Below are 25,000 nucleotides of genomic sequence, written 5' to 3'. Positions count from 1 at the left end.
GAGATGGGAATCACCACCTCCAAGTCCGAGTCCATAGTTCTCGCCCGGGAAACGGTGGAGTGCCATCTCCAAGTTGGGGAGGAGATCTGGCCCCATGTGGAGGAGTTCTAGTACCTCTGAGTCTTGTTCATAAGTGAGGGAAGAGTGGAATTGTGAGATCGACAGGCAGATCGGTGTGGTGTCTTCAGTAATGTAGTAATGACACAGTATAGATCCGTTGTGGTGAAGAAGGAGCTGAGCCGGAAAGCAAAGCTCTCAATTTACCGGTCGATCTACAATCCCATCCTCAACTTTGGTCATGAGCTTTGGGTTATGACCGAAAGGACAAGATCACGGGTACAAGCGGCCAAAATCAGTTTCCTCCGCCGGATGGCAGGGCTCTCCCTTAGAGGTAGGGTGAGAAGCTCTGTCATCCTGGAGGAGTTCAAAGTAAAGTCGCTGCTCCTCCACATCGGGAGGAGTCAGATGAGGTGGTTCAGGCATCTGGTCAGAATGCCATCCAAACCCCTCCCTAGGGAGGTGTTTAGGGCACATCTGACCGGCAGGAGACCACAGGAAAGACCCAGGACACGTTGGGAAGACTGTCTCCTGGATGGCGTGGGAATGCCTCGGGAGAGAGGGAAGTCTGGGCCTCTCTGCTTAGGCTGCTGCCCCTGCGACCCGACCTCGGATAAGCGGAAGAAAATGGATGGATGGATGGACTAAACACACTGATTAAAAACAAATGTCCACTGCATAAAATGCTGGTTCTCAAAATAAGACTAATATCAAAGTTTCCTTATACAACCCTTATTTACAAATGTCTCAAAGGGCTGACAACCCACTACGGATCCCATATCAGAGCAAGAGAAAAACTCAACCCAATGAGAACAATGTGAATAGTGAAAAAAAAAGCCCAGTACCCCCAGTCCTTAGTTATCTGAAAATGTGGCCCACAGAACAGTTTCGTTAAATAGCCTTGCTGTACATGGACTACTTTACATTATATCAAAGTATCATTTCAACATTGTTGTCCCCTGAAGAGTTACAAAGAAATATTTCTAAAAATGTGAGGGACGTGCTCACCTTTGTGAGGTACTATACCTGCATATACAAACACTTGAACAAACATATGGGGATATTGTTTTCAATTTCCCATTGCTAGCTCATTACCAGGCTGTTGTGCACATTTGTTTTTAAGCTGCACCCACATAATTTTTCGAACAAAATTCTAGTCTGTATATGTATTGGTCGCAGGTGTACATGATCAAACAAGTATTTACACAGACACCTGCGTTCATTCGCAAATTTAAGAAAAGATGGTGCCTGTAACACGCGTACAGTACAGCCTTCCAGAGAGCGCCTTTTTCGTCCGCCCTTTTGGGGCCTGTTAGTGATGGATTTGTCCTTTTTTCAATAGCCCGGTCAATCTTCTTCGGCTTTAGGGTCTACCGTGTGCTTTTTGTTGAGGTTCCAGGGAAAAAACATATTTAATCAACCCGGAAGTGATGACGCGGATTGGCCGGCAGGGAGAACACAACATGCCAGGTAAGCTGTGTCCCCTTTTTAGTTTTAATTACACAGTGAGATTGCGTAACTGGTGTTTCTAAAATAATGGCCTTGACTGCCGGCGAGACATGCGAGAGAATAAAAGTCACACCGGAAAATCTATAAATTAGCCACAGCATTGTTCTAAAAGCACATGTTTAAAAAGTTGGAAAAATATAGCGGCTCGTGTACAGTATACCCTAAATAAAAAGGCCTACTGAAATGAGATTTTCTTATTCAAACAGAGATAGCAGGTCCATTCTATGTGTCATACTTGATCATTTCGCGATATTGCCATATTTTTGCTGAAAGGATTTAGTACAGAACATCGACGATAAAGTTCGCAACTTTTGGTGCTGATAAAAAAACCTTGCCTTTACCGGAAGTCGCAGACGATGACGTCACAAGTGTGAGGGCTCCTCACGTCCTCACATTGTTTATAATGGGAGCCTCCAGCAGCAAGAGCTATCCGGACCGAGAAAGCGACAATTTCCCCATTAATTTGAGCAAGGATGAAAGATTTGTGGATGATGATATTGATAGCGAAGGACTAGGGGAAAAAAAAAAAAAAAAAAAAATTAATGCATTGGGAGGGATTCAGATGTTTTTAGACACATTTACTAGGACAATTCTGGGAAATCGCTTATCTTTCTATTGTGTTGCTTGTGTTTTAGTGAGATTAAATAGTACCTGATAATTGGAGGGGTGTGTCCACGGGTGTCTTGAGGCCAGTCTCTGAGGGAAGTCGACGTCAGCTACATGGACGGCGCAAGCTCAGTTGATTTCCGGTAAGAGGCGACTTTTTACCACAATTTCCTCACAGAAACCTGCCGGGTGACAAGTTCGCTCGACCGCTCTGATCCATAGTAAAGCTTCACCTCCGGGAATTTAAAACAAGGAATCACTGTGTGTTTGTGTGGCTGAAGGCTAAAGCTTCCCAACTCCATCTTTCTACTTTGACTTCTCCATTATTAATTGAACAAATTGCAAAAGATTCAGCAACACAGATGTCCAGAATACTGTTTAATTGCGCGATGAAAAGAGACGACTTTTAGCCGTAAGTGGTGCTGCGCTAATATTTCCCGACAGTCTGTGGCGTCATCATTCTGCGACGTTTTCAACAAGAAACTCCGTGGGAAATTTAAAATTGCAATTTAGTAACCTAAACTGGCCGTATTGGCATGTGTTGCAATGTTAATATTTCATCATTGATATATAAAATATCAGACTGCGTGGTCGCTAGTAGTGGCTTTCAGTAGGCCTTTAAGGTAGATTTCCCATTTTTTGCGGGAACACCCAAAATAAGACACTTAAACTTTTTAATTTGACCATTAAACTTAAAATATTCAACAGGATTCATAACTGCAGACTACTGTATATCTTGCTATTGCAAGCCCAGGAATGCAACATTGGTTTGACTTTGCTCAGCAGACCTGCTGCGGCAGCATTTGGTTTGCTGACATAGGAACTCTACAAAGACAGAAACTTTGTTTTACTTCTTTTTACAGACTTTAGTACAGCTATACAGTGGAAGAAATAAGTATTTGATCTCCTGTTGCTTTTGTATGTTTACCACCTCACAGAGATAGGATCAGTCCACAGTTTTATTGTACAAACCCCGTTTCCATTTGAGTTGGGAAATTGTGTTAGATGTAAATATAAACGGAATACATCCATCCATCCATTTTCTACCGCTTATTCCCTTTTGGGGTCGCGGGGGGCGCTGGCGCCTATCTCAGCTACAATCGGACGGAAGGCGGGGTACACCCTGGACAAGTCGCCACCTCATCGCAGGGCCAACACAGATAGACAGACAACATTCACACTCACACTCACATTCACACACTAGGGCCAATGATTTTCAAATCATTGTCAACCCATATTCAGTTGAACATGCTACAAAGACAACATATTTGATGTTCAAATTGATAAACGTTTTTTTTTGCAAATAATCATTAACTTTAGAATTTGATGCCAGCAACACATGACAAAAAAGTGGGGAAAGGTGGCAATAAATACTGATAAAGTTGAGGAATGCTCATCAAACGCTTATTTGGAACATCCCACAGGTGTGCAGGCCAATTGGGAACAGGTGGGTGCCATGATTGGGTATTAAATTAGCTTCCCAAAAAATGCTCAGTGTTTCACAAGAAAGGATGGGGCGAGGTACACCTCTTTGTCCACAACTGCGTGAGCAAATAGTGAAACAGTTTAAGAACGTTTCTCAAAGTGCAATTGCAAGAAATTTAGGGATATACGCTCCATAATATCACCAAAAGGTTCAGAAAATCTGGAGAAATCCCTCCACGTAAGCAGCATGGCCGGAAACCAACATTGAATGACCGTGACCTTCGATCCTTCAGAAGGCACTGTATCAAAAACCGACATCAATCCCTAAAGAATATCACCACATGGGCTCAGGAACACTTCAGAAAACCAATGTCACTAAATACAGTTCGTCACTTCATCTGTAAGTGCAAGTTAAAGCTCTACTGTGCAAAGCGAAAGCCGTTTATCAACCACATCCAGAGACGCCGCCGGCTTCTCTGGGCACAAGATCATCTAAGATGGACTGATGCAAAGTGGAAAAGTGTTCTGTGGTCTGACGAGTCCACATTTCAATTTTTTTTGGGATCATTTCGACATCGTGTCATCCAGACCAAAGGGGAAGCGCACCATCCAGACTGTTATCGACGCAAAGTTCAAAAGCCAGCATCTATGATGGTATGGGGCTGCATTAGTGCCCAAGGCATGGGTAACTTACACATCTGTGAAAACACCATTAATGCTGAAAGGTACATACAGGTTTTGGAAGAACATATGCTGCCATCTGAGCGCCGTCTTTTTCATGGATGCCCCTGCTTATTTCAGCAAGACAATGCCAAACCACATTCAGCACGTGTTACAACAGCGTGGCTTTGTAAAAAAAACGTGTGCGGGTACTTTCCCGGCCTGCCTGCAGTCCAGACCTGTATTCCATTGAAATTGTGTAGCGCATTATGAAAGGAGACCCCGGACTGTTGAACGACTGAAGCTCTACATAAAACAAGAATGGGAAAGAATTCCACTTTCAAAGCTTCAAAAATTAGTTTCCTCAGTTCCCGAACGTTTATTGAGTTTTGTTAAAAGAAAAGGTGATGCAACACAGTGGTGAACATGCCCTTTCCCAACTACTTTGGCACGTGTTGCAGCTATGAAATTCTACGTTAATTATTATTTGCAAAAAAAAAAAAGTTTATGAGTTTGAACATCAAATATCTTGTATTTGTAGTGCATTCAATTGAAGATGGGTTGAAAAGGATTTGCAAATCATTTATTTCGTTTAGAAGCATTTAAGTCTCACCTTAAAACTCATTTGTATACTCTAGCCTTTAAATAGAGTCCCTTTTTAGACCAGTTGATCTGCCGTTTCTTTTCTTTTTCTCCTATGTCCCACTCTCCCTTGTGGAGGGGGTCCGGTCCGATCCGGTGGCCATGTACTGCTTGCCTGTGTATCGGCTGGGGACATCTCTGCGCTGCTGATCTGCCTCCGCTTGGGATGGTTTCCTGCTGGCTCCGCTGTGAGCGGGACTCTCGCTGCTGTGTTGGATCCGCTTTGGACTGGACTCTCGCGACTGTGTTGGATCCATTATGGATTGAACTTTCACAGTATCAGGTTAGACCTGCTCTACATCCATTGCTTTCGTCCTCTCCAAGGTTTTCCTAGTCATCATTGTCACCGATGTCCCACTGGGTGTGAGTTTTCCTTGCCCTTATGTGGGCCTACCGAGGATGTGGTAGTGGTTTGTGTTGTGGTTTGTGCAGCCCTTTGAGACACTAGTGATTTAGGGCTATATAAGTAAACATTGATTAATTATATTTACATCTAACACAATTTCCCAACTCATATGGAAACGGGGTTTGTAGAGAAACACAATGAGAAAATATAAAAAAATAATTCAGAAAAAAATCATTTGTATTTGATTACGGGGAAATAAGTATTAGATCCCCAACCAATCAGTAAACATTCTTACCCCCACAAACTGGTCATGTGGCCATGAAGCAGACTAAATAGCCCTTCAGCAAGAAGCCTTTTGAGCAAGAGACCACAGTCTGGAGCGGCTTGCAAGATTTCCTTTCGCTGGGTATATTTCTGATAAAGGTTAGGGACCGGCCCAAATTTACACAGGAGTTTGTTATTAAATCTAATTGAGATGGACCCACAGTCACCAAGCTCTTGGAACATCGCCTGGCTCAGCTGGAACCGGTCATAGACACCCAACTTCCAGACGAATGGGCAGGATTCCGTTCTGGATGCAGTACTGTTAAGCAAATTGCGAAACTCAAACGACTTTTGATGACAGCTTTGAGAAATGCAAGAAGGCAGATGTAATCCTGGAGGACCTAACTGCAGTCTATGACGCTATGTGGAACCAGAGCTTGACCTTTTAACTACTTTTGGTCACACCCAAATGCCAACAAGTGTGGTTCATCAAAAACATCATAGTCAACCGCAATATCCTCCTCAAGGACACGGTACTACACAGTCTACCAAGTCCATCCATCCATCTTCTTCCGCTTATCCTAGGTCGGGTCGCGGGGGCAGCAGCCTAAGCAGGGAAGCCTAGACTTCCCTCTCCCCAGCCACTTTGTCCAGCTCCTCCCGGGGATCTCCCGAGGCGTTCCCAGGCCAGCCTGGAGACATAGTCTTCCCAACGTGTCCTGGGTCTTCCCCGTGGCCTACCGGTTGGACGTGCCCTAAACACCTCGTTCGGGTGGCACCCTGACCAGATGCCCAAACCACCTCATCTGGCTCCTCTCGATGTGGAGGGGTAGCGGCTCGACTTTGAGTTCCTCCTGGATGACAGAGCTTCTCACCCTATCTCTAAGGGAGAGCCCCGCCACACGGCGGAGGAAACTCATTTCGGCCGCTTGTACCCGTGATCTTGTCCTTTCGGTCATGACCCAAAGCTCATGACCATAGGTGAGGATGGGAACGTAGATTGACCGGTAAATTGAGAGCTTTGCCTTCCGGCTCAGCTCCTTCTTCACCACAACTGATCGATACAACGTCTGCATTACTGAAGACGCCGCACCGATCCGCCTGTCGATCTCACGACCCACTCTTCCCTCACTTGTGAACAAGACTTCTAGGTACTTTAACTCCTCCCCTTGGGGCAGGGTCTCCTCCCCAACTCGGAGATGGCACTCCACCCTTTTCCGGGAGAGAACCATGGACTCGGACTTGGAGGTGCTGATTCTCATTCTGGTCGCTTCACACCCAGCTGCGAACCGATCCAGTGGGAGCTGAAGATCCAGGCCAGATGAAGCCATCAGGACCACATCATCTGTAAAAAGCAGAGACCTAATCCCGCGGCCACCAATCCGGTACCCCTCAACGGCTTGACTCCGCCTAGAAATTCTGTCCAACAAAGTTATGAACAGAATCGGTGACAAAGGGCAGCCTTGGTCCAACCCTCACTGGAAATGTGTTCGACTTACTGCCGGCAATGCGGACAAATCTCTGACTCTGATCGTACAGGGAGTGGACTGCCATAATAAGAGAGTCCGATACCCCATACTCTCTGAGCACTCCCCACAGGACTTCCCTAGGGACACGGTCGAATGCCTTCTCCAAGTCCACAAAGCACATGTAGACTGGTAGGGCAAACTCCCATTCACCCTCAAGAACCCGGCCGAGAGTATAGAGCTGGTCCACAGTTCCACGACCAGGACGAAAACCACACGGTGCGCTGGTGCCTATCTCAGCTACAATCGGGCGGAAGGCGGAGTACACCCTGGACAAGTCGCCACCTCAGTGGCCTAGTGGTTAGAATGTCCGCCCTGAGATCGGTAGGTTGTGAGTTCAAACCCCTGCCAAGTCTAACCAAAGACTACAAAAAAATGGGACCCATTGCCTCCCTGCTTTGCACTCAGCATCAAGGGCTGAAATTGGGGGTTAAATCACCATAAATGATTCCCGGGCGTGGCACCGCAGCTGCCCACTGCTCCCCTCACTTCCCAGGGGGTGAGCAAGGGGATGGGTCAAATGCAGAGGACAAATTTCACCACACCTAGTATGTGTGTGTGAGAATCATTGGTACTTTAACTTTTAACTCATCGCAGGGCCAACACAGATAGACAGAAAACATTCACACTCACATTCACACACTAGGGCCAATTTTAGTGTTGCCTAATCAACCTATTCCCAGGTGCATGTCTTTGGAGTGGGAGGAAGCCGGAGCACCCGGAGGGAACCCACGCATCACGGGGAGAGCATGCAAACTCCACACAGAAAGATCCTGAGCCCAGGATTGAATCTAGGACTACTCAGGACCTTCGTATTGTGAGGCAGCCGCACTAACCCCTATCACACCGTGCTACCCCTGGATTGGCTATTGACATTCAAATACCATCTTCAATCAATCAATCAATGTTTATTTATATAGCCTTAAATCACAAATGTCTCAAAGGACTGTACAAACCATTACGACTAGACATCCTCGGAAGAACCCACAAAAGGGCAAGGAAAACTCACACCCAGTGGGCAGGGAAAATTCACATCCAGTGGGACGCCAGTGACAATGCTGACTATGAGAAACCTTGGAGAGGACCTCAGAGTCTCTGACTCTTGAGTCTCTGAAAGATGAAGAGTTATCCAGAAACAGTTTCCTTCGCCAGCGAGCAGGGTCATCCTTAATAGCTAACACATATTCTCTGATCTACAGTGCTGGAGAGCATGCTGTGCCAGTGTAAAATAGACACTACATTTAATGACACACTGCGGATTATCCATGGCTGGCCGTGGCCTACCTCATCAGATGTTCTTCCTTGTACTATCCCATGTCTCACCCACAGCCTTGTAAACAGAGCCTCACTGGACTCTAGACATCGCCTACACAATCTTGTCCAGAACACCAAACCGGACCGCCAACGCCTACCTTCTCGCTGTCCTTTCTCCAATCACGCGGCAACTCTTTGTAGCGCCGTCTTAAACGTCCTTGATGCTTGGAGAGATTGCTGGCAGAAAATCAAGCGCCCTACTAAACTCAGTGTACCCAAACACAATGTTGCCACCTGGTGCCAAGCTAGCCCGGAGGGAATGACTCATCCTAAATTGAATACTAACTGTTGTTGGGTGCTTCAATCACAACGTGAGATACTGCGGCTGTGGCCACCAGCAGACTCTGAGGACCCACCGACCAGGCTGCACAGTATATCATATTTGAGTGCCCCATTCTTAGCCCACCAGACAACTCAAATATCAACCTGATCAACCGAAACTCAGATAGTGTACTGTTTGTGAGGACTGAACCAAGCAGTGTAGATGTCAATCGAACAAGAAGAACCCTAGTTACACAGTTTGCTGTAATGGATTTGAGAACCTCCTGTCTTCAAAACACCGAAGAGTTGTGAATGGGTCGATCCAGATGAACATGACCAGAAGCTACAAACCCCGTTTCCATATGAGTTGGGAAATTATGTTAGATGTAAATATAAATGGAATACAATGATTTGCAAATCAATTTCAACCCATATTCAATTGAATGCACTACAAAGACAAGATATTTTGATGTTCAAACTCATAAACTTTTTTATTTTTTGCCAATTTATAATTAACTTTGAATTTCATGGCTGCAACATGTGCCAAAGTAGTTGGTAAAGGGCATGTTCACCACTGTGTTACATCACCTTTTCTTTTAACAACACTCAATAAATGCTTGGGAACTGAGGAAACTAATTGTTGAAGCTTTGAAAGTGGAATTCTTTCCCATTCTTGTTTTATGTAGAGTTTCAGTCGTTCAACAGTCCGGGGTCTCCGCTGTCGTATTTTACGCTTCATAATGTGCCAAACATTTTCAATGGGAGACAGGTCTGGACTGCAGGCGGGCCAGGAAAGTACCCGCACTCTTTTTTTACAAAGCCACGCTTTTGTAACACTTGTCTTGCTGAAATAAGCAGGGCGTCCATGATAACGTTGCTTGGATGATAACATACGTTGCTCCAAAACCTGTATGGACCATTCAACATTAATGGTGCCTTCACAGATGTGTAAGTTACCCATGCCTTGGGCACTAATACACCCCCATACCATCACAGATGCTGGCTTTTGAACTTTGCGCCTATAACAATCTAAACGGTTATTTTCCTCTTTGTTCTGGAGGACACCACGTCCTCTGTTTCCAAATATAATTTGAAATATGGACTCTTCAGACCACAGAACCCCTTTCCACTTTGCATCAGTCCATCTTAGGTGAGCTCGGGCCCAGCCAGGCCGGCAGCGTTTCAGGATATTGTTGATAAATGGGTTTGGCTTTGCATAGTAGAGTTTTAACTTGCACTTACAGATGTAGCGACCAGCTGTGGTTACTGACAGTGGTTTTATGAAGTGTTCCTGAGCCCATGTGGTGATATCCTTTACACACTGATGTCTGTTTTGGATGCAGTACCGCCTGAGGCAGTGGTTCTCCAATGGGGGTGCGTGTACCCCTGGGGGTACTTGAAGGTATGCCAAGGAGTACGTGAGATTTTTTAAAAATATTCTAAAAATAGCAACAATTCAAAAATCCTTTATACAGATATTTATTGAATAATACATGCAATATTCAGTGTTGGACACCTACATTTTTTATGGACATGTTCCATAAATATTGATGTTAAAGATGTATTTTTTTGTGAAAAAATGTTTAGAACTAAGTTCATGAATCCAGATGGATCTCTATTATGATCCCCAAAGAAGGCACTTTAGGTTGATTACTTCTATGTGTAGAAATCTTTATTTATAATTGAATCAACAAGTTTTTCGTTATTTTTATATATTTTTTTCCCAAATAGTTCAAGACCACTACAAATGAGCAATATTTTGCACTGTTATACTATTTAATTAATCAGAAACTGATGACGTAGTGCTGTATTTTACTTCTCTTTTTTACAACCAAAAATGCTTTGCTCTGATTAGGGGGTACTTGAATTAAAAAAAATCTTCACAGGGGGTTAATCATACCATCACAGATGCTGGCTTTTGAACTTTGCGCCTACAACAATCTAAACGGTTATTTTCCTCTTTGTTCTGGAGGAAAAAAGGTTGAGAAGCACTGACCTGAGGGATCAAAAGTCCGTAATATCATCGCTTACCTGCATTTATTTCTCCAGAATCTCTGAACCTTGCAATAGCTCATTGAGAAATGTTGTTCTAAAACTGTTCGACAATTTGCTTACAAAGTGGTGACCCTCGCCCCATCCTTGTTTGTGAATTACTTAGCATTTAATGGAAGCGGCTTTTATACCCAATCATGGCACCCACCTGTTCCCATTACGTTCCTGGAGTGGCCTAGCAAGCCACTAGACTAATCCAGCGAGCTGAAACTTCAAGTTGCCAAGTGACAGCATCAAAACATTTAAATCTTGGGAGTCTATCTGTAGACTAAATTCCTTTACAACCCTGATAATCAACAGTGGAAAAATATCTGACCTGCATGCTTTTACTCAAATACAAATATCACTCAAAAGCAAATTCATTTATAGGCTTTGTTTTTTTTAATTGTTGATTTTTTATTCCTTGTTTGGTTCATCGAATAGTAATGATCTGGATGCATGCTCTGTGTTACGATGCTAAAATTAACTCCCTTTTTAATCTGGGATTAACAGAGCATTAATATTGTTTAGCATCCACTAAACATTGAACATTTGCAGGTTTTGTCATACACTGCAAAAAAGTTTACTTGCCTTCGTATCCTCCAACTCACCTAAAAAAGGTTCAATAGCAATCAATATGTGTATTGGTTAAATGAAACAATAGTAACATTTATTTTTCCCACCAGAAAGGCAACAACAAAACATAAGTGGCTTTTGTAATGGATTTAATCAAATGCATTAAAAATTTAATTTGACATCATCTACTGAACAATATGCAGTTTTTCAAATTTGTCAATAATTTTTTACACTTAACAGAAATAACAAAACTGAAAATCACAACCATAAACAAAATACTTGTCATTACCATGTAAGAACAAAAGCAAATATATTTTTAGAACAAGAGGTCATGGTCATCAACGGGATAGACTAAAAACAGGCTCCAAAATCTGCAAAATAAAGCTTGATCCAGGGCATAATTATTATATACAATTTTACAGTTGAAAAATATTGTACAAGACGTATATGAACAAATAACTTCAAGAACAATTGTGGCCAATGTATTTGATACAAAGTCAAATTTCCATATTTACAAAATCCGTACTGTCCTAAAGTGAATATAACTTGTGTGGATGTCTATTACAGTTTTTGAACGGAAACTAGTACATTTGCTATTGTTTTGAGGGCAGGTGTGTAAGTTGATGTTCCTCCAGTAAGTGAGGAAAAGCGAAAGCTTTGTCACATTCTGTGCATTCATACACAATTTGCCCAACATGACTCTCTTGATGCAGTTCAAGCTGAGCAATGCGTGCAAATGACTTGTAGCACATATCGCAGCGATGCAGCCCTACCTCTGTTTCAGCGTGCTTTCTCATGTGCTGCGACAACTCTTGTGGTGTGTTGAACTTTTGACTGCACTTGGAACATTTTAACAGTTTTTTGTCTGGTGGAGCCAAGTTTTGGTCAGGCAGGTTTAAGTGCACCTTTTTCACGTGATTTCGAAGAGAATGCCTCCAAGCAAAGGTCTTCTCGCAGTGCGTGCATTTGAATTGGTTCTTAATTTGCACATTGCCGTGTCTTGTGTTCTGATGCTCTAATAAAGCACTTTTTGAAGAAAACTGCATCGCGCAAGCTGGGCAGTAGTAATTTTCCTCCACGGTGACGTCAACTTCCTCCTCCTCAACAGGCACCTTGTAGGTAGTTTCAGCACAAGACTGTTGCTGTTTATGGGTACATGGGTGCTGGTGGAGAGCATCACGTTCCAAAAATATCCGGCCACAACCTGTGCATTCAAAATTTGGTGAGGATTCACTATGGCTTTGCTCATGTTCCTTAAGCTTACTTGCAGAGGAAAAGGTCATTTTGCAAAATTTGCACTTCAGGGTCTCAAAGGGCTTATGAGAGCTCATGTTCTTGTCTGTTACAGGATGCTCATTTTCGTGGGTTTTCAAATGGCTGAGCATTTGGTCAAAAGAGGAACAGGTGGTATTGCAGTGGTTACATACATGTGCATGATCAGGCTGCGACTCTTGATGGATGACTTTGTGCTTTTCCAGGTGAGATGCATGCAGAAAATGTTTATTACAATCTAAACATGGAAATGGCCTCTCATTGGATATCCAGCATCCATGCTCTGAGAGATCCTCTGGGTCTTTGAAGCGCTCATTACACAAACCACAGCGATATTTTAGCTTGGCTTGTTCCAGTGAACTTTCTGAAGGAGAAGCAGCCCTATTATTTTGCTGCAAAGGTTGCTTGTTTGACACTGGGTGTGTTTTCCTGTGCTCAGCTCTACTACTCTTGGACAGGAATACTTGATTGCATATGTCACATGGAAAGTTCTCTTCCCGGTGTGTAGACAAGTGTTCTGCAAGCTGTGAGGGTCCCGCAAAGCTGAGCTGACACTTGGAGCAACGATGAGGACGACTCTTACCATGACTGTGTTTATGTTTCCGCAGGGCAAAGTGGGACACAAAGCCTCTTCCGCACACCTGACACTGCAATTCAGACTTGTGCATTCGTTTATGCTGCTCCAACTGGGACGCCTGGAAAAAACATCTGCCGCATTCTGAACATTCATGAGGTTTTTCACCAAGGTGACATTTTTGGTGATCCTCAAGGTTTTCCGAGGTTGGGAATGTTTTTCCACATACATGACATGGGAAGTATGGCGCAGAGTCACTATTGTCACTATTGCTTCCATTGTTGTCGCTGTCACTGGTTACACTAGCTTTACTGCTGCCCTCAGTGGTCTGAATGTTATTCAGCTCATTGGGATGCCATTCTTTGTAGTGTCTTTTTAGAGACTTTTTGCTTAAGTATGCCTTCTTACAGCAATTACATGAAAATGTATTTTTGTGATGGTCTTCGCCGTAATGGTAGCAGAGGGACTGTTTTGACCAAAACCTCTGACCACAGAGTTTGCAAGGGAATGGTCTTACTGGGTCATGGAATGTTTTGTGGGTATCCAATTCAGATGAAGTGTAAAATGACTTGGGACAGTCAGAGCAGGAGAATTCCTTACGTAGACCATGTATCTTCATGTGTTTATCAAGAATTGCTTGGTTAGAAAAAAATCGCCCACACTTTGTACAGGTATTGAGCTTTTTTGTTTGCTCCTCCCTTCCATGGTCCTCTAGGTGACTGATGAGCATCAGGCCATCAGTAAAACTCAAATCACATTCAGAACATTGGTACTGAACTACTTTCTTCTCATTGTTTCCACTGCTTTGCACCGAAACTTCATTTGGGCTTTGTGAGTCAACTTTGCAAGAAAACTTGGTTTGCAAAACGCCAGTCCCTGTCGTTTCTGAATGGTCTTTGAAAAGTAGAATTGACTCTGGAACTTCCAGATCAAGATCTGCTTTTAGAGGGCTTTCTATATGCCTTGCAGCGCCATGTCCTTGCCGACATTTCCTGTTATGGTTTCGAAGTAGATTCTTATTCCAAAAGCCTTTCTTGCATATTTTACATTTAAAAAGGCTCTCCTTAGAATGTACACGAGAATGACCTTTGAGTCCAGCTTTATTTCCAAAGGACATATTGCACACTTGGCAAACCAGTGATTCAGAAACATTGCAAACAATTGCTGTGTCCAGTTTACAAGTCACATTAATGCCTTTACTGGACTGCTTGTCATCTAATAGCTCTTCGTCAATAATTGGTAGCTTTGACAGATGATGTTGAAGAGGAGCAGGAGACACTGTTGGATCCATTGTTTCCAGTTTGTGTGAACTCAAAAAATGCTCTTGAAGCTGAGAAAACAAAGAAAACTGTGAACTGCAGTATGCACAAGAAAAGCCCTTCAAGCTTTGACTGGTTGCTTCTTTGTTCTGTCCAACTGCTGACAAGTTGGACATTTTAGTGCAGTCCTTTTCATGATCCACAGGTTTGTTTGCGTTTCCCTGTTTCATGGAGCATTTTCGAAAATGACGCTGCAAATAGTCCCGTCTGATGAATCGCAAGCCACAATCACAGGCAAACGGCTTTTCTCCTGTGTGCAGCCGGGTGTGGACCAGCAGCTTTGCGTTGGAATCAAAAGCACGAGGGCAGTAGCTGCAAGTGAAGTTGTGCTTTTTATTATAATAGGGCTGAAGTTTCTTCTGAAGTCTGCTCTCTTGGAGTGGCTTGATGGAATTTTCTGTTGTTGGAGTTTCCTGTGGAGTATTTGTTTCCTTTGAGACGTTTCTGCATTTTCTCATCTTCCGATGACTTTTCAGAGATTTTTCATGTGAAAAACCTGCATCACAACGAGTGCACTTGAATAATTTCACAGTATGGAACAGTGTCACATGGCGGGAGAGTTTAGATTGAGCTGGGAAACTCTTAGAACAGATGTCACAATCAAATGTGTCTTGTGTAGCCTCATTTTCACTGGGAAACTTGTTTTGCCAGCCCTTGCCAACTTCATCTAAGCTTATTTTGGGGATGCAGACTGCCAACCGTAATCGTTTTCCTTTACAATGAGACTGGTGTACTTTAAGATAATCATGTCTTGAAAAGCAGCTGTCACAAGCTTTACATCGATAAGGATTTACCTCATTGTGTGTCAAAATGTGACGTCGCAGGCTGCGTGGCTTAACGAAGGTTTTTGTGCAGAATTTGCATTTCAACTGATTGCCGACTTTTTCTGGGGATTGCTGCGCTTCCTCTTGGTAACCCGGCATTTTCAACAGACTTGTAAGAGTATCACTTTCAGCATTTGACTTTTCCTTCTTGGAAGCAACATTACAGTTATCTTCATGATCCAACTGCAAGTGCATTGCTGAAAACCGTTGGCCGCAATGCGTACATGGATACGGCTGAACACCAGTATGTGTCACACTATGTTTAAAAAGTACAGATCTGAACCTAAACCTGCGAGTACAGTAAGGACATCTAAATGGAAACATCCGGGATGCATGGGACTGGGATGCATTTTTATTTGCATTTAGGTTTTTCTCTGTGGCGATTTTGCCTGCGTTACCTTTAGAACATGAGCCATTGTTGCCATTGTTGAGTTCTGACTTTTGTACACATGTCTTCTGATGTTCACTTAATTTATTTCCTCCGAAGTATATCCCACAATTTGAGCAGCAACGCAGAGTATTTAACTTGTGGCCCTGGTAATGATTTAACAGGTATAATTTCTTAGTAAATGATCGGGAACATATGGAACACTGAAAAGTAGACCCCTTGGTAAGGTTTGGTTTCTGTTTGAGACGTAGCTTACACCTTCTGATGTGATTTTTCAGGTTCAATTCTCGAATGAAACGTCTTCCACAGAATGTACATGAGTTAGGTTTATTTGCGTCGAAGTGTTCCTCTGGGATGCTTTGGTCGGCATTATCATTAGAAGATGAGCCAATGTTGAGTTCTAAATTCTTTACACATGTCCTTTGATGTTCACCATGTTTATTCAATCCATAGTACATCCCACAATTCAAACAGGGACGCAGAGTATTCAACTTGTGGCCCTGGTAGTGAGTAAACAGGCGTAATTTCTTTGAAAATTTTCGGCAACAAATGGAACACTTATTGGTAGACCCCCTGACAAGGTTTGGTCTGGGTTTGGGACATAGCGCACACTTCTTGATATGATTTTTCAAGTACACTTCTCGAATGAAACGTCTCCCACAGCCTGTACATGAATAAGGTTTCTCTCCTGTATGTTTGTCCATGTGGTTTAACAAATATCGGCGGGCAATAAATGTCTTATTGCAAAAAGGACATTTACATGATGTCTTAATGTGTTTTAGGCAGTGTTTTCGGAGTACATAGACATTGTCAAATTTTTCTTTGCAAAGGGAACACTGTAGATCTTGTTGGTCACTTGGTTCTTGTTGAGATTTCAAAGACTGCAGTGGTTCCTCTTTCAAGAGAGGTGCCTTGCCTTTTGCAGTTTTATGTACTTTTAGATGTCTAAGGAGTTCTGCAGCATTCTGAAACTGTTCTTGACAGTCTTCACATGGGAGACTTTTTCCTTTATGATATAAGTTAGCATGCTGGATAAGATGCCTGGAATTCGGAAGGACCTTTTTGCAAAGTGTGCACTCTATTGTCTGATGGACAATTTTGTGACCCAATAGGTGGACACGTTTTTTGAATCCTCTTGCACACTGCAAACAGCGGTATGGTCTTTCACCTCTGTGACAGCTTTCATGTTTCTTTAATGATTGTAATGTGTCGAAGTATTTTTCACAATATTTGCAGGTCAGTGAAAGATCCGCCATTTCTTCTTCAGATTTCACAGCATTGTCTTTCTTGCTTTCATCAGTCTTTGTGCTGCTGGAATGTGTAAGTTTAGACTTTGTGGACAAAACAGAAGACTTGTACTTGATAATTTTGCCAGTAATTGCAGACTCATGCCTCTTCATATGTTTGTAGAGTCCAGATACTTGCTGGAAAACTGTTGGACAAAGGGTACATTTGTAGGAGTGTTCATTTTCTAATGTTGATTTTGATTGCATTTTAGTTTGTTTGTTTTCCAATGGTATTTTTTCCTTCTCATTGTCCTTTGATTTTTTTGTTTCCTTAACATTGAGTTTCTCTTTGGATAAACGGGTAATACAGTCTCTGAGGCAGGAGGCTTTTATGTGCCTGTATCTGTTGCCTGAAGCAGAGAACGTAGCATCACACAGTGGACATCTGTATCTATTACCAATTTTGTTCTTTTTATGACCAGCAGCCAATTTGACACAGTCCCGTAAATGCCTAGATCTGTTGTAAGAGTACATGAAAAGTCGTGGGCACAAAGGGCATTGATATTTTCTGTTTTTTGTTTCATTTTTGCAATTGGCTTTTACTTTGTGTTTTTCAGTGGCGTTCTCACTGTATTTTTCAGCAGGTTTCTCCATGTAATTTTTTGTTGATTTCTTGGTACTATGATCCTGCCAAACAGCGGAACTTTTTCCTTTGTGTATCCTGTAAACATGTCTTTTGACTTTCTTTGTAGTTGAGAATATTTTGCCACATTGGACACAGACATGACCTTTGGAGACATCAACCATGCTCACACGACATTCAGGCAGATTCTCATGTGGTGTCCTTTGTGTTAAGACTTGTGGTGGTTGTAATGTAGCGTCATGCTTTTCTCGACTGATAACTTCATGGTCACTTGGTTTTCCATCTGGACTTACTGTTTTTGCAGTTTTGCATCTACCAGGTATAGTTTTGTGTTTCATCAAGCTAGAATTGTGTGAAAAATAAGTGCTACATGTGTTACACTTATAAGGTGTTCCGCCAGTGTGACGCCGCATGTGTTTCAAATACACAAGCGTTTGTGAAAATGTGAAGTTGCAAAAGCTGCAAAAATAACGCCCTTTCCTTTTAGGCATGTGAGAAGCTGAAACACGTTTACTTTGTTTAGCTATCTCACCCAAATGTTTGACTGATTTGTCAGTCATTAGATATTGATATGCTGTCCTGGAAAACTGGAAGTTCGGCACTGAATGTTGACAATGGTGATGTTCAATTAAATGATCGACAATATGGGTTTTGTGCTCACAGACTGCACAATGGTACAAAGCACTCTTTGAAATGACAGGCTCAATTTTGTCAATGATTACAACAGGTTGCAAGCATCTTCTCATTTGTATAGATGATTTTAGAGTACCTTGATTTTCTGACTCTTCCATGCTGTAACTGTTTGGTCTGAGGATACATGTTTCCTCTTCTTGCTTTGAGTCACTTGAGTCTTCTCTTGACAGATGCTCACTTCCCTTGAATGTGTCCATCCCTTCGAGTGACATATATCCTGTTAGCTTTTCTTGTTCTTTGGTCACAAAGTTTTGATGAAGTGACATTTGCTGAAATGTTGAGGAGTTTTCATTTGGTCTTCCCGAATCCTTATCCAGGCAGACTAAAGCATCATGGTTTGAGTCGCTTTTCTGTGAGCACGTGTCTAAATCCTTTGGAATACCATCCTCTTTGCACATATCCAGTTTGGAGAAGTTACTTGCAACACATTTGGAGGATGTGCTCACCTTCTCTTGGACACCCAAACTTCCCTCTTTGACAAAAACGTTTGTGTCTGTACTTGAGCAGGGTAGTTGTGGGAATACGTCTTTGCTTGAGTTATTGGAATTTAAAGAAAGCTCTGAATTACTACAATAACTCCGCTCATCACTGGCATCATTCAAATGACCACTTATTGAGGCCGTGCTCTGAGCGTCATCCAGAACAACTGTTTTAGAATAGTGATTCTTAGATAACTGTAACCCAGAACCAACATATTGACTGTTGCTCTCAAACATACTTATGCAGTGCAACCCAAGTGGATGTGAGATTTGAGGCCTTTTGGGCTGTAATTGATTATCCTGAGCATCTGTCTCAGGCTGTGACAGCATGTTTTCCATTCCCACGTTTCGATCATGAACACTTGAAGATGTGATTTTTGTTTTTTTATGTACATTGAAGGTTTCTTCACACAGGGACTCCAATTCTTTTTTTTTGTGTTGTAAATGACTTGTTGACTTGTCATCAAATGTCAAAATTTCCTTCTTCTCATCAATGACTCTCGAATATTCAACTAATGCATGTGATTTTTTTTTTCCCCCTTGTAGGACATCACTCCTTGGCTGGTCGCAAAGTGTCATATTTACTTTTTGGGGATCAATGTTATCAGGATTGTCACCCAATGAATGAGGTTCTTGGTTTTCCAGTTGGAGACTGTCACTCCCTGCCAGATCACTCTGTGTGTTAGATATTTTTTGCTGCTTAATAGCATTTGGGTTGTCATACCCTTCATTTTCAGTTTTGCATGTCCCCTTGGTAACTGTCGCTATTTCATCTATATGCTCTTCCATGTTTGCAAATAAGGTTTTTGTACATGCGGGTAGTGTAATCTGCTCATTCGTATCATCTGGGTGATTCTCTATGGCAGTCAAGTATTCACTGTCGCTTACTGATATGTCTGAATAGGGTCCTTCGCTGTGACCTTTCTCTGAATTTTTCGCTTGTTCTTCAATTTGACCTCCCAATTTTTCATCAGCGTCTTTAACTGACCCAATCTCTTTGGTTGAAAAATCAGTTTCTTGTACACATTCACCCATATTTTCCCCATCGGTCAATTTTGATGATTCTGAGTCCATGGCATTAATTTCATTTGCAAATGCCACACTTTCAGTGTGAGCGAACAGCCATTCAGATGGACTTAGTTTTTTAGTAGAATCAGTTTCAGGCTGTTGAATTGGTATAGCTGAAGGAAACTTACATGAAGGCTGTGTTTCACTGACCTCTGAGTCTGAGCAACTACTAACGTCCGAATAGTCCTCAAGCAGGGATGTAGCTAAAAGTTCACAGTTTTGCTTGAGTCCTTGTAATTCAGTTGAAAACGATGGAGGTCCAGATGATGATAATCCATTTGTAGATACATTTTTAATGTCAGCATCTCCACATTTCAACAAGGGATTCTTTGACATTTTTTCTCCATCTGTTTGCCAAGAGGGTTCCTTAAATAAGTTTTCGTAACCACAGTCAGAACCGGAATTTCCAATATTGGAATTTGAGTAATAGTTTGTATCAAATGTCGACTGTGGTATAGGGTCAGCAAGTGAAGCTGTAGAGTTGGGAAACTCTTGCTGTCCAATGAAGTTCTGTATATGATGTGGAAGACTTTCTTGTGGTTCAGATGTCCTAAAAGTCTTGGGCTCGGATGATACAGGTGTAAAGTTTTGAAAATATGAGTCCCACTCATGAGCCATTATCCTCGAGGTTTTAGAGATTGTGTATATTCCCCCTAAAATGAAAAAAGCATGACATTATTAAACATTATACAACAAAAATCCTACAATGAATAAGATTATTAAGTCCCACCTTTTCTTGATTGAAGAAACAATTGGGCTGTTTAAGATAAGGGTGACATCTAATGTCGGAATCTGAAAATTTAAAGAAACAGCATTTGAAAGAACAACCCAGTAAATGTTTAGCAGTCAATCACTTTCTTACACAGAATACATGATTCCTGCCTAAAGCAGAGTTTCCAATGCTCCAGGATTCTGTGGAAGGCTTGCCCAGAATTGCCGTTGTCTACAGACGTTCTGGCGGAAGCAAAAATGATCTCCAGGAATTTGTCATTAAAATTGTGAAAATAAGAAATAGTGTGAATGATATGGCCCTATAAAATCAGTTTTATTTTTTTTATCCAAATTATGTTTAGTTATCCACCTTCTACACTTATTGTACTACCATAAAGTGTGTTCTTTTTTTTAAACATATATAATAAATAACATTTAATAAAATATGTTAATGAAATGCAAAATCCACATATTTATTGGTGAAATACTTCATTGGACAATATTGTATTTTAAGTCAAAGCATAATAATTTCTCAACATTTATGTACCAATAAGTGCTTGCTTATGTAGGGCACTTTTGGAAACCTTTATTTTGTTAGTGCAGTCCGACCGGATAATGTGTACAGCACTGGTATGGTGGAGGCTGGAGGTGCGGTGCACTAAAGGGCGGTGGGTGGCTGCTATATTTTTGAGTGTATGCACAACTCGAGGCAATTGAGAAATAAATGACGAAAAAAAAGAAAAAAGAAAAAAAGAGTGACTCTCAAGCTAAGGACGCCGTCCTGTCTGTAATTAAAGATTGCAATAGTGGTGCAGTTTACAACAATCCAAGCTGATCAGATGTGTTGAGGGAGTATAGGTTGTCCTGGCTTGCATTAGCGCTCTAGTTTGTTTGCAGACTTACTGTATCTGATGTTTCAAGTGGCTGTTTTGACATTGTTTAACCACGGACGAGATAGTTGACTGTTGTGGGGACACATGAGCAGTCCCGAGCACATGATTTCCCCAGACAAACCTTTCTTCTCATGATGACAGTATTTTTAGTCATATCAATGTAAATTTCTGTGATATCCCACGTTATACAGCAGATTCAGGATTTATTGGCCCATTTTGTGATTCCTTCCGCGACTCCTTTAAATCATAGGGCCCGTGAATTTATCATAACTGTCAGATTCCCAGTTTGTCTGTATCTTATTTTACAAAATGCAACATTCTCTTACAATTGTCCCTTAATTCATGCCCTCCAGTCAAAACACTAGCTAGAACCCAATGGCGTCTATGACAAAACTGATATGACTTGTGGTAAAAGGTTTGTGACTTGTGGTTATTGTTATTCTCGCAGCATTCAACTGATCAGTAGTGTTAAAAGATGTTTAGCATCTCATCAGAGTAGTTTTCATCAGTTCATGCTTAGACGTAACTTGGACAGATTTTGTCTGGGAGCTTGCTGCCAAGGTTCTGACTATTTATCCTCTAACATGAGGAGGAGCATACAGTATGTACAGGAATGAATGCTTATGTTATTTTGTGGTGTAATACAGAATGTGTCCAACAAATGTTAACCATACAATCAAAACGTTTATACACTAAATCCAATCACATCGAATCGTTCATACACTAAATCGAATCACATCGAATAATTCATACACTAAATCGAATAAAGCCCCCAAGGAATAGATGAACAGGATGTGAGCGAACGTAGCGCACGAGTACAAAACTTCACAAACTGCTAAAATAGACTTAGAATTTATTCATTGTTATTATTATTATTTTAGTCGGTTAAGGAAATTAAATATATATGGAAGTCTGAATAGAAGTGAGAAACGTTTATGTATACTGTAAGAAAGACTTAAGAGTCCGTCTGCTGATCTGAAAAATAGCCAAAGCTTTCAAAGAGCTGAGGGACCATCTTCAAAGTCCAATGCTGAAACAAATAATGAAAACAATAAAAGGTAACTTCCAGAGCTTGACATTAATGATGTCACGTCGCCCCGAGGACGGTAAAAAAAAATGCACGGGATGATGGCTTTAAAAATTTTTTTTCTTTTTGTCTTTATGTATTTAATTATTTTACATTTTATATGGGCTTCACGGTGGAAGAGGGGTTAATGTGTCTGCCTCATAATATGAAGGTCATGAGTAGTCAGGGTTCAATCCCGGGCTCGGGATCTTTCTGATTGGAGTTTGCATGTCCTCCCCGTGACTGCGTGGGTTCCCTACAGGTACTCCGGCTTCCTCCCACTTCCAAAGACATTCCCTGGGGATAGGTTGATTGGCAACACTAAATGGTCCCTAGTGTGTGAATGTGAGTGTGAATGTTGTATGTCTATTTGTGTAGGCCCTGCGATGAGGTGACAACTTGTCCAGGGTGTACGCCTCCTTCTGCCAGATTGAAGCTGAGATAGGCATCAGCGACCCCAAAGGGAATAAGCGGTAGGAAATGGATGGATGTATACATTTTATATTAAATGTCTTAGATTTTCCTCCCTCTGAAAATCCTATGAAATGTTTAACAAGCCATCCTACAATAATACAACAGCTATTAATGTAACAACAAATCAATGCAATAAAACCAATATATTTTAATGATGTTTTTTTCATTATTTTAGCGATATGCTAATGTATACTACTTTATATAGATTCTAAAAGAAACACAAAACTTAAAAACTAAATTATTTACAATTGCAGACACAAGGTTTTGTTCAGCTTGACCACAGAGTTGAGAAGGAACAAAGATCTTCAATATTTGTATGTGAAAATCACAAAGAAATCTTCTGGGGGAGGATGACCCCCCTACAGGTATTTGGTTTACTAACTTTCAGCCCCACCTAAAACAAAATTCACCAGCCACCACTGATTATGATGCATTCTCATTTCAGGCAAAACACAAGACAATACTCTCTTAACAGTATAACTGCAACCAGTAATAAGTCTTCAAGTAACAATATTCAAATACTAACTTTGTTGGGTAAGACAGACTTTGGTTTTATTCTGAATCCTGTGAAACAGATCGGTGGTTTTAGCTGATATAAAGACTTTCAGGTGTTTATATATGTTTAAGTATTTGGCAGACACTTTTATCCAAAGCAAAATACATGAAAAATACATACAAAATAATCACTGTAAACATGATCATTTACAGGAAGAATGTAATAGAAAATATCAATACAAAGTGTCAAGACAGAATAAACTCTGCTGTTGCAGCAACAGAGATACAGTCTATTGGTCCGTAAGATATATAGATATTTGGTATATTCATACATTGTTTACGTAGGATATACACTATATGTAACGTAATCATATTGTTTCTTCAATTTAAAATAACTGACCATTTTTTCCCCCTTCTCCGGGATTATTATTCCCAGTTTTGATCTTGGACGTCTGGTCACTTATAGCATAGAAGAATATTCTATTATTGTTAAGCAAACTATGAACACGCAGAAACATGTGTCCTTTATCATAGTTACACGTATGACAAAAAAACGCATGAAAATCAGTGGTATTCAGTGAGATAAAATGCGCTGACAGTTCATTGCTCCTGCCTAAAATAGCCCCCCTAAAATAGGCCTAGTGACACCCCTGGTTTAGAGTTCAAGTAAAACTAGCCAATTTACAAGATTGCACTTAAAATCTGTTTTTTACGAATAAGTGAAACAAAGAAGAATATTTCAATTTTGTAATTAAAACATTTTCCTTAAGTGCAGATCGAATCGAATTTAATCATTATTCAAAAACTTTAAGAATCAAAATCGAATTGATTCAGGAAATTGGCCATTATACCCAGCCCTAGTGTCAGCAGAAAATAACTAAATATACTACAGTCCACTAATTTGCATGACTCATTGTTTGGTTGACTAATCACCGAACAAATATATTTAAATAATTTAAAGAACTCTTTCTATTTTCATGACGTGAGGATAAATATATTTAAGCAATTTAAAGGAATCTTTCTATTTTTATGACGTGATGATGTTGGTTAGTTAGATCAAATAAACCACTGACAAATTGAAACAAGTAAACAAACAAGATACAGAGAACGCCGTGAGACATGGGAAAAGGAGACATACAGGTAAGGATGATGTTCGAAAACCGGTTCTCCCGATTGTTCGACAAGAAAAGAACCGATTCCATGGATTCGAATAACTTTTTGGGAAACGGTTCCTGTTATCGAAGTCATTATAGTAAAGAAAAGGATTTGGTTCTTTATTCAAAACCGTGGGAACGAATCCCGTCTCACAGGAAATGACGTAGCTCAATCATTCAGTGGCAGACACAGAAGCAGCAACAACAATGGACCGGAAAAAACGCTCCAAGGCATGGCTTCACTTTACTAAGAAATACGATGACGAATCGCTTATCTGCAAGTATTCTTTAATTCTGGCCACGTGGCCGGTTTTGATTGATTGATTGATTGATTGAAACTTGCACAGATCAGTACATATTCCGTATAATTGACCACTAAATGTTAACACCCGAATACGTTTTTCAACTTCTCCAGGTGAGTTGCTGATGTAGCAACGCAGACTAGAGGCTGGGCAACCGAGCTCGCTGCAGGACATTCTTGTTGGTGACGTACTCCACCACTTG

General features: G+C 41.3%; 1 protein-coding gene across 3 annotated transcripts in view; it reads right to left on the bottom strand.

Annotated features, from left to right (window-relative positions):
• Positions 1 to 11,349: 11,349 nt before the first annotated feature.
• Positions 11,350 to 25,000, bottom strand: part of znf1035 (zinc finger protein 1035) — a 50,042-nt gene continuing 36,391 nt past the window's right edge. For all 3 annotated transcript variants that reach the window (XM_061916040.1, XM_061916039.1, XM_061916041.1), the window contains 2 exons: positions 20,434 to 20,495; positions 11,350 to 20,356 (listed from right to left, as the gene is read on the bottom strand). In XM_061916040.1, the coding sequence (XP_061772024.1) occupies positions 11,811 to 20,321 (8,511 nt within the window). In that variant the 5' untranslated portion in view covers positions 20,322 to 20,356; positions 20,434 to 20,495 and the 3' untranslated portion in view covers positions 11,350 to 11,810. The remainder of the gene's footprint in view (positions 20,357 to 20,433; positions 20,496 to 25,000) is intronic.

This window comes from Nerophis ophidion, linkage group LG11, assembly GCF_033978795.1.
Source record: "Nerophis ophidion isolate RoL-2023_Sa linkage group LG11, RoL_Noph_v1.0, whole genome shotgun sequence".
Classification (NCBI taxonomy): Eukaryota; Metazoa; Chordata; class Actinopteri; order Syngnathiformes; family Syngnathidae; genus Nerophis; species Nerophis ophidion.
This window is presented reverse-complemented; position numbering and strand designations above follow the sequence as displayed.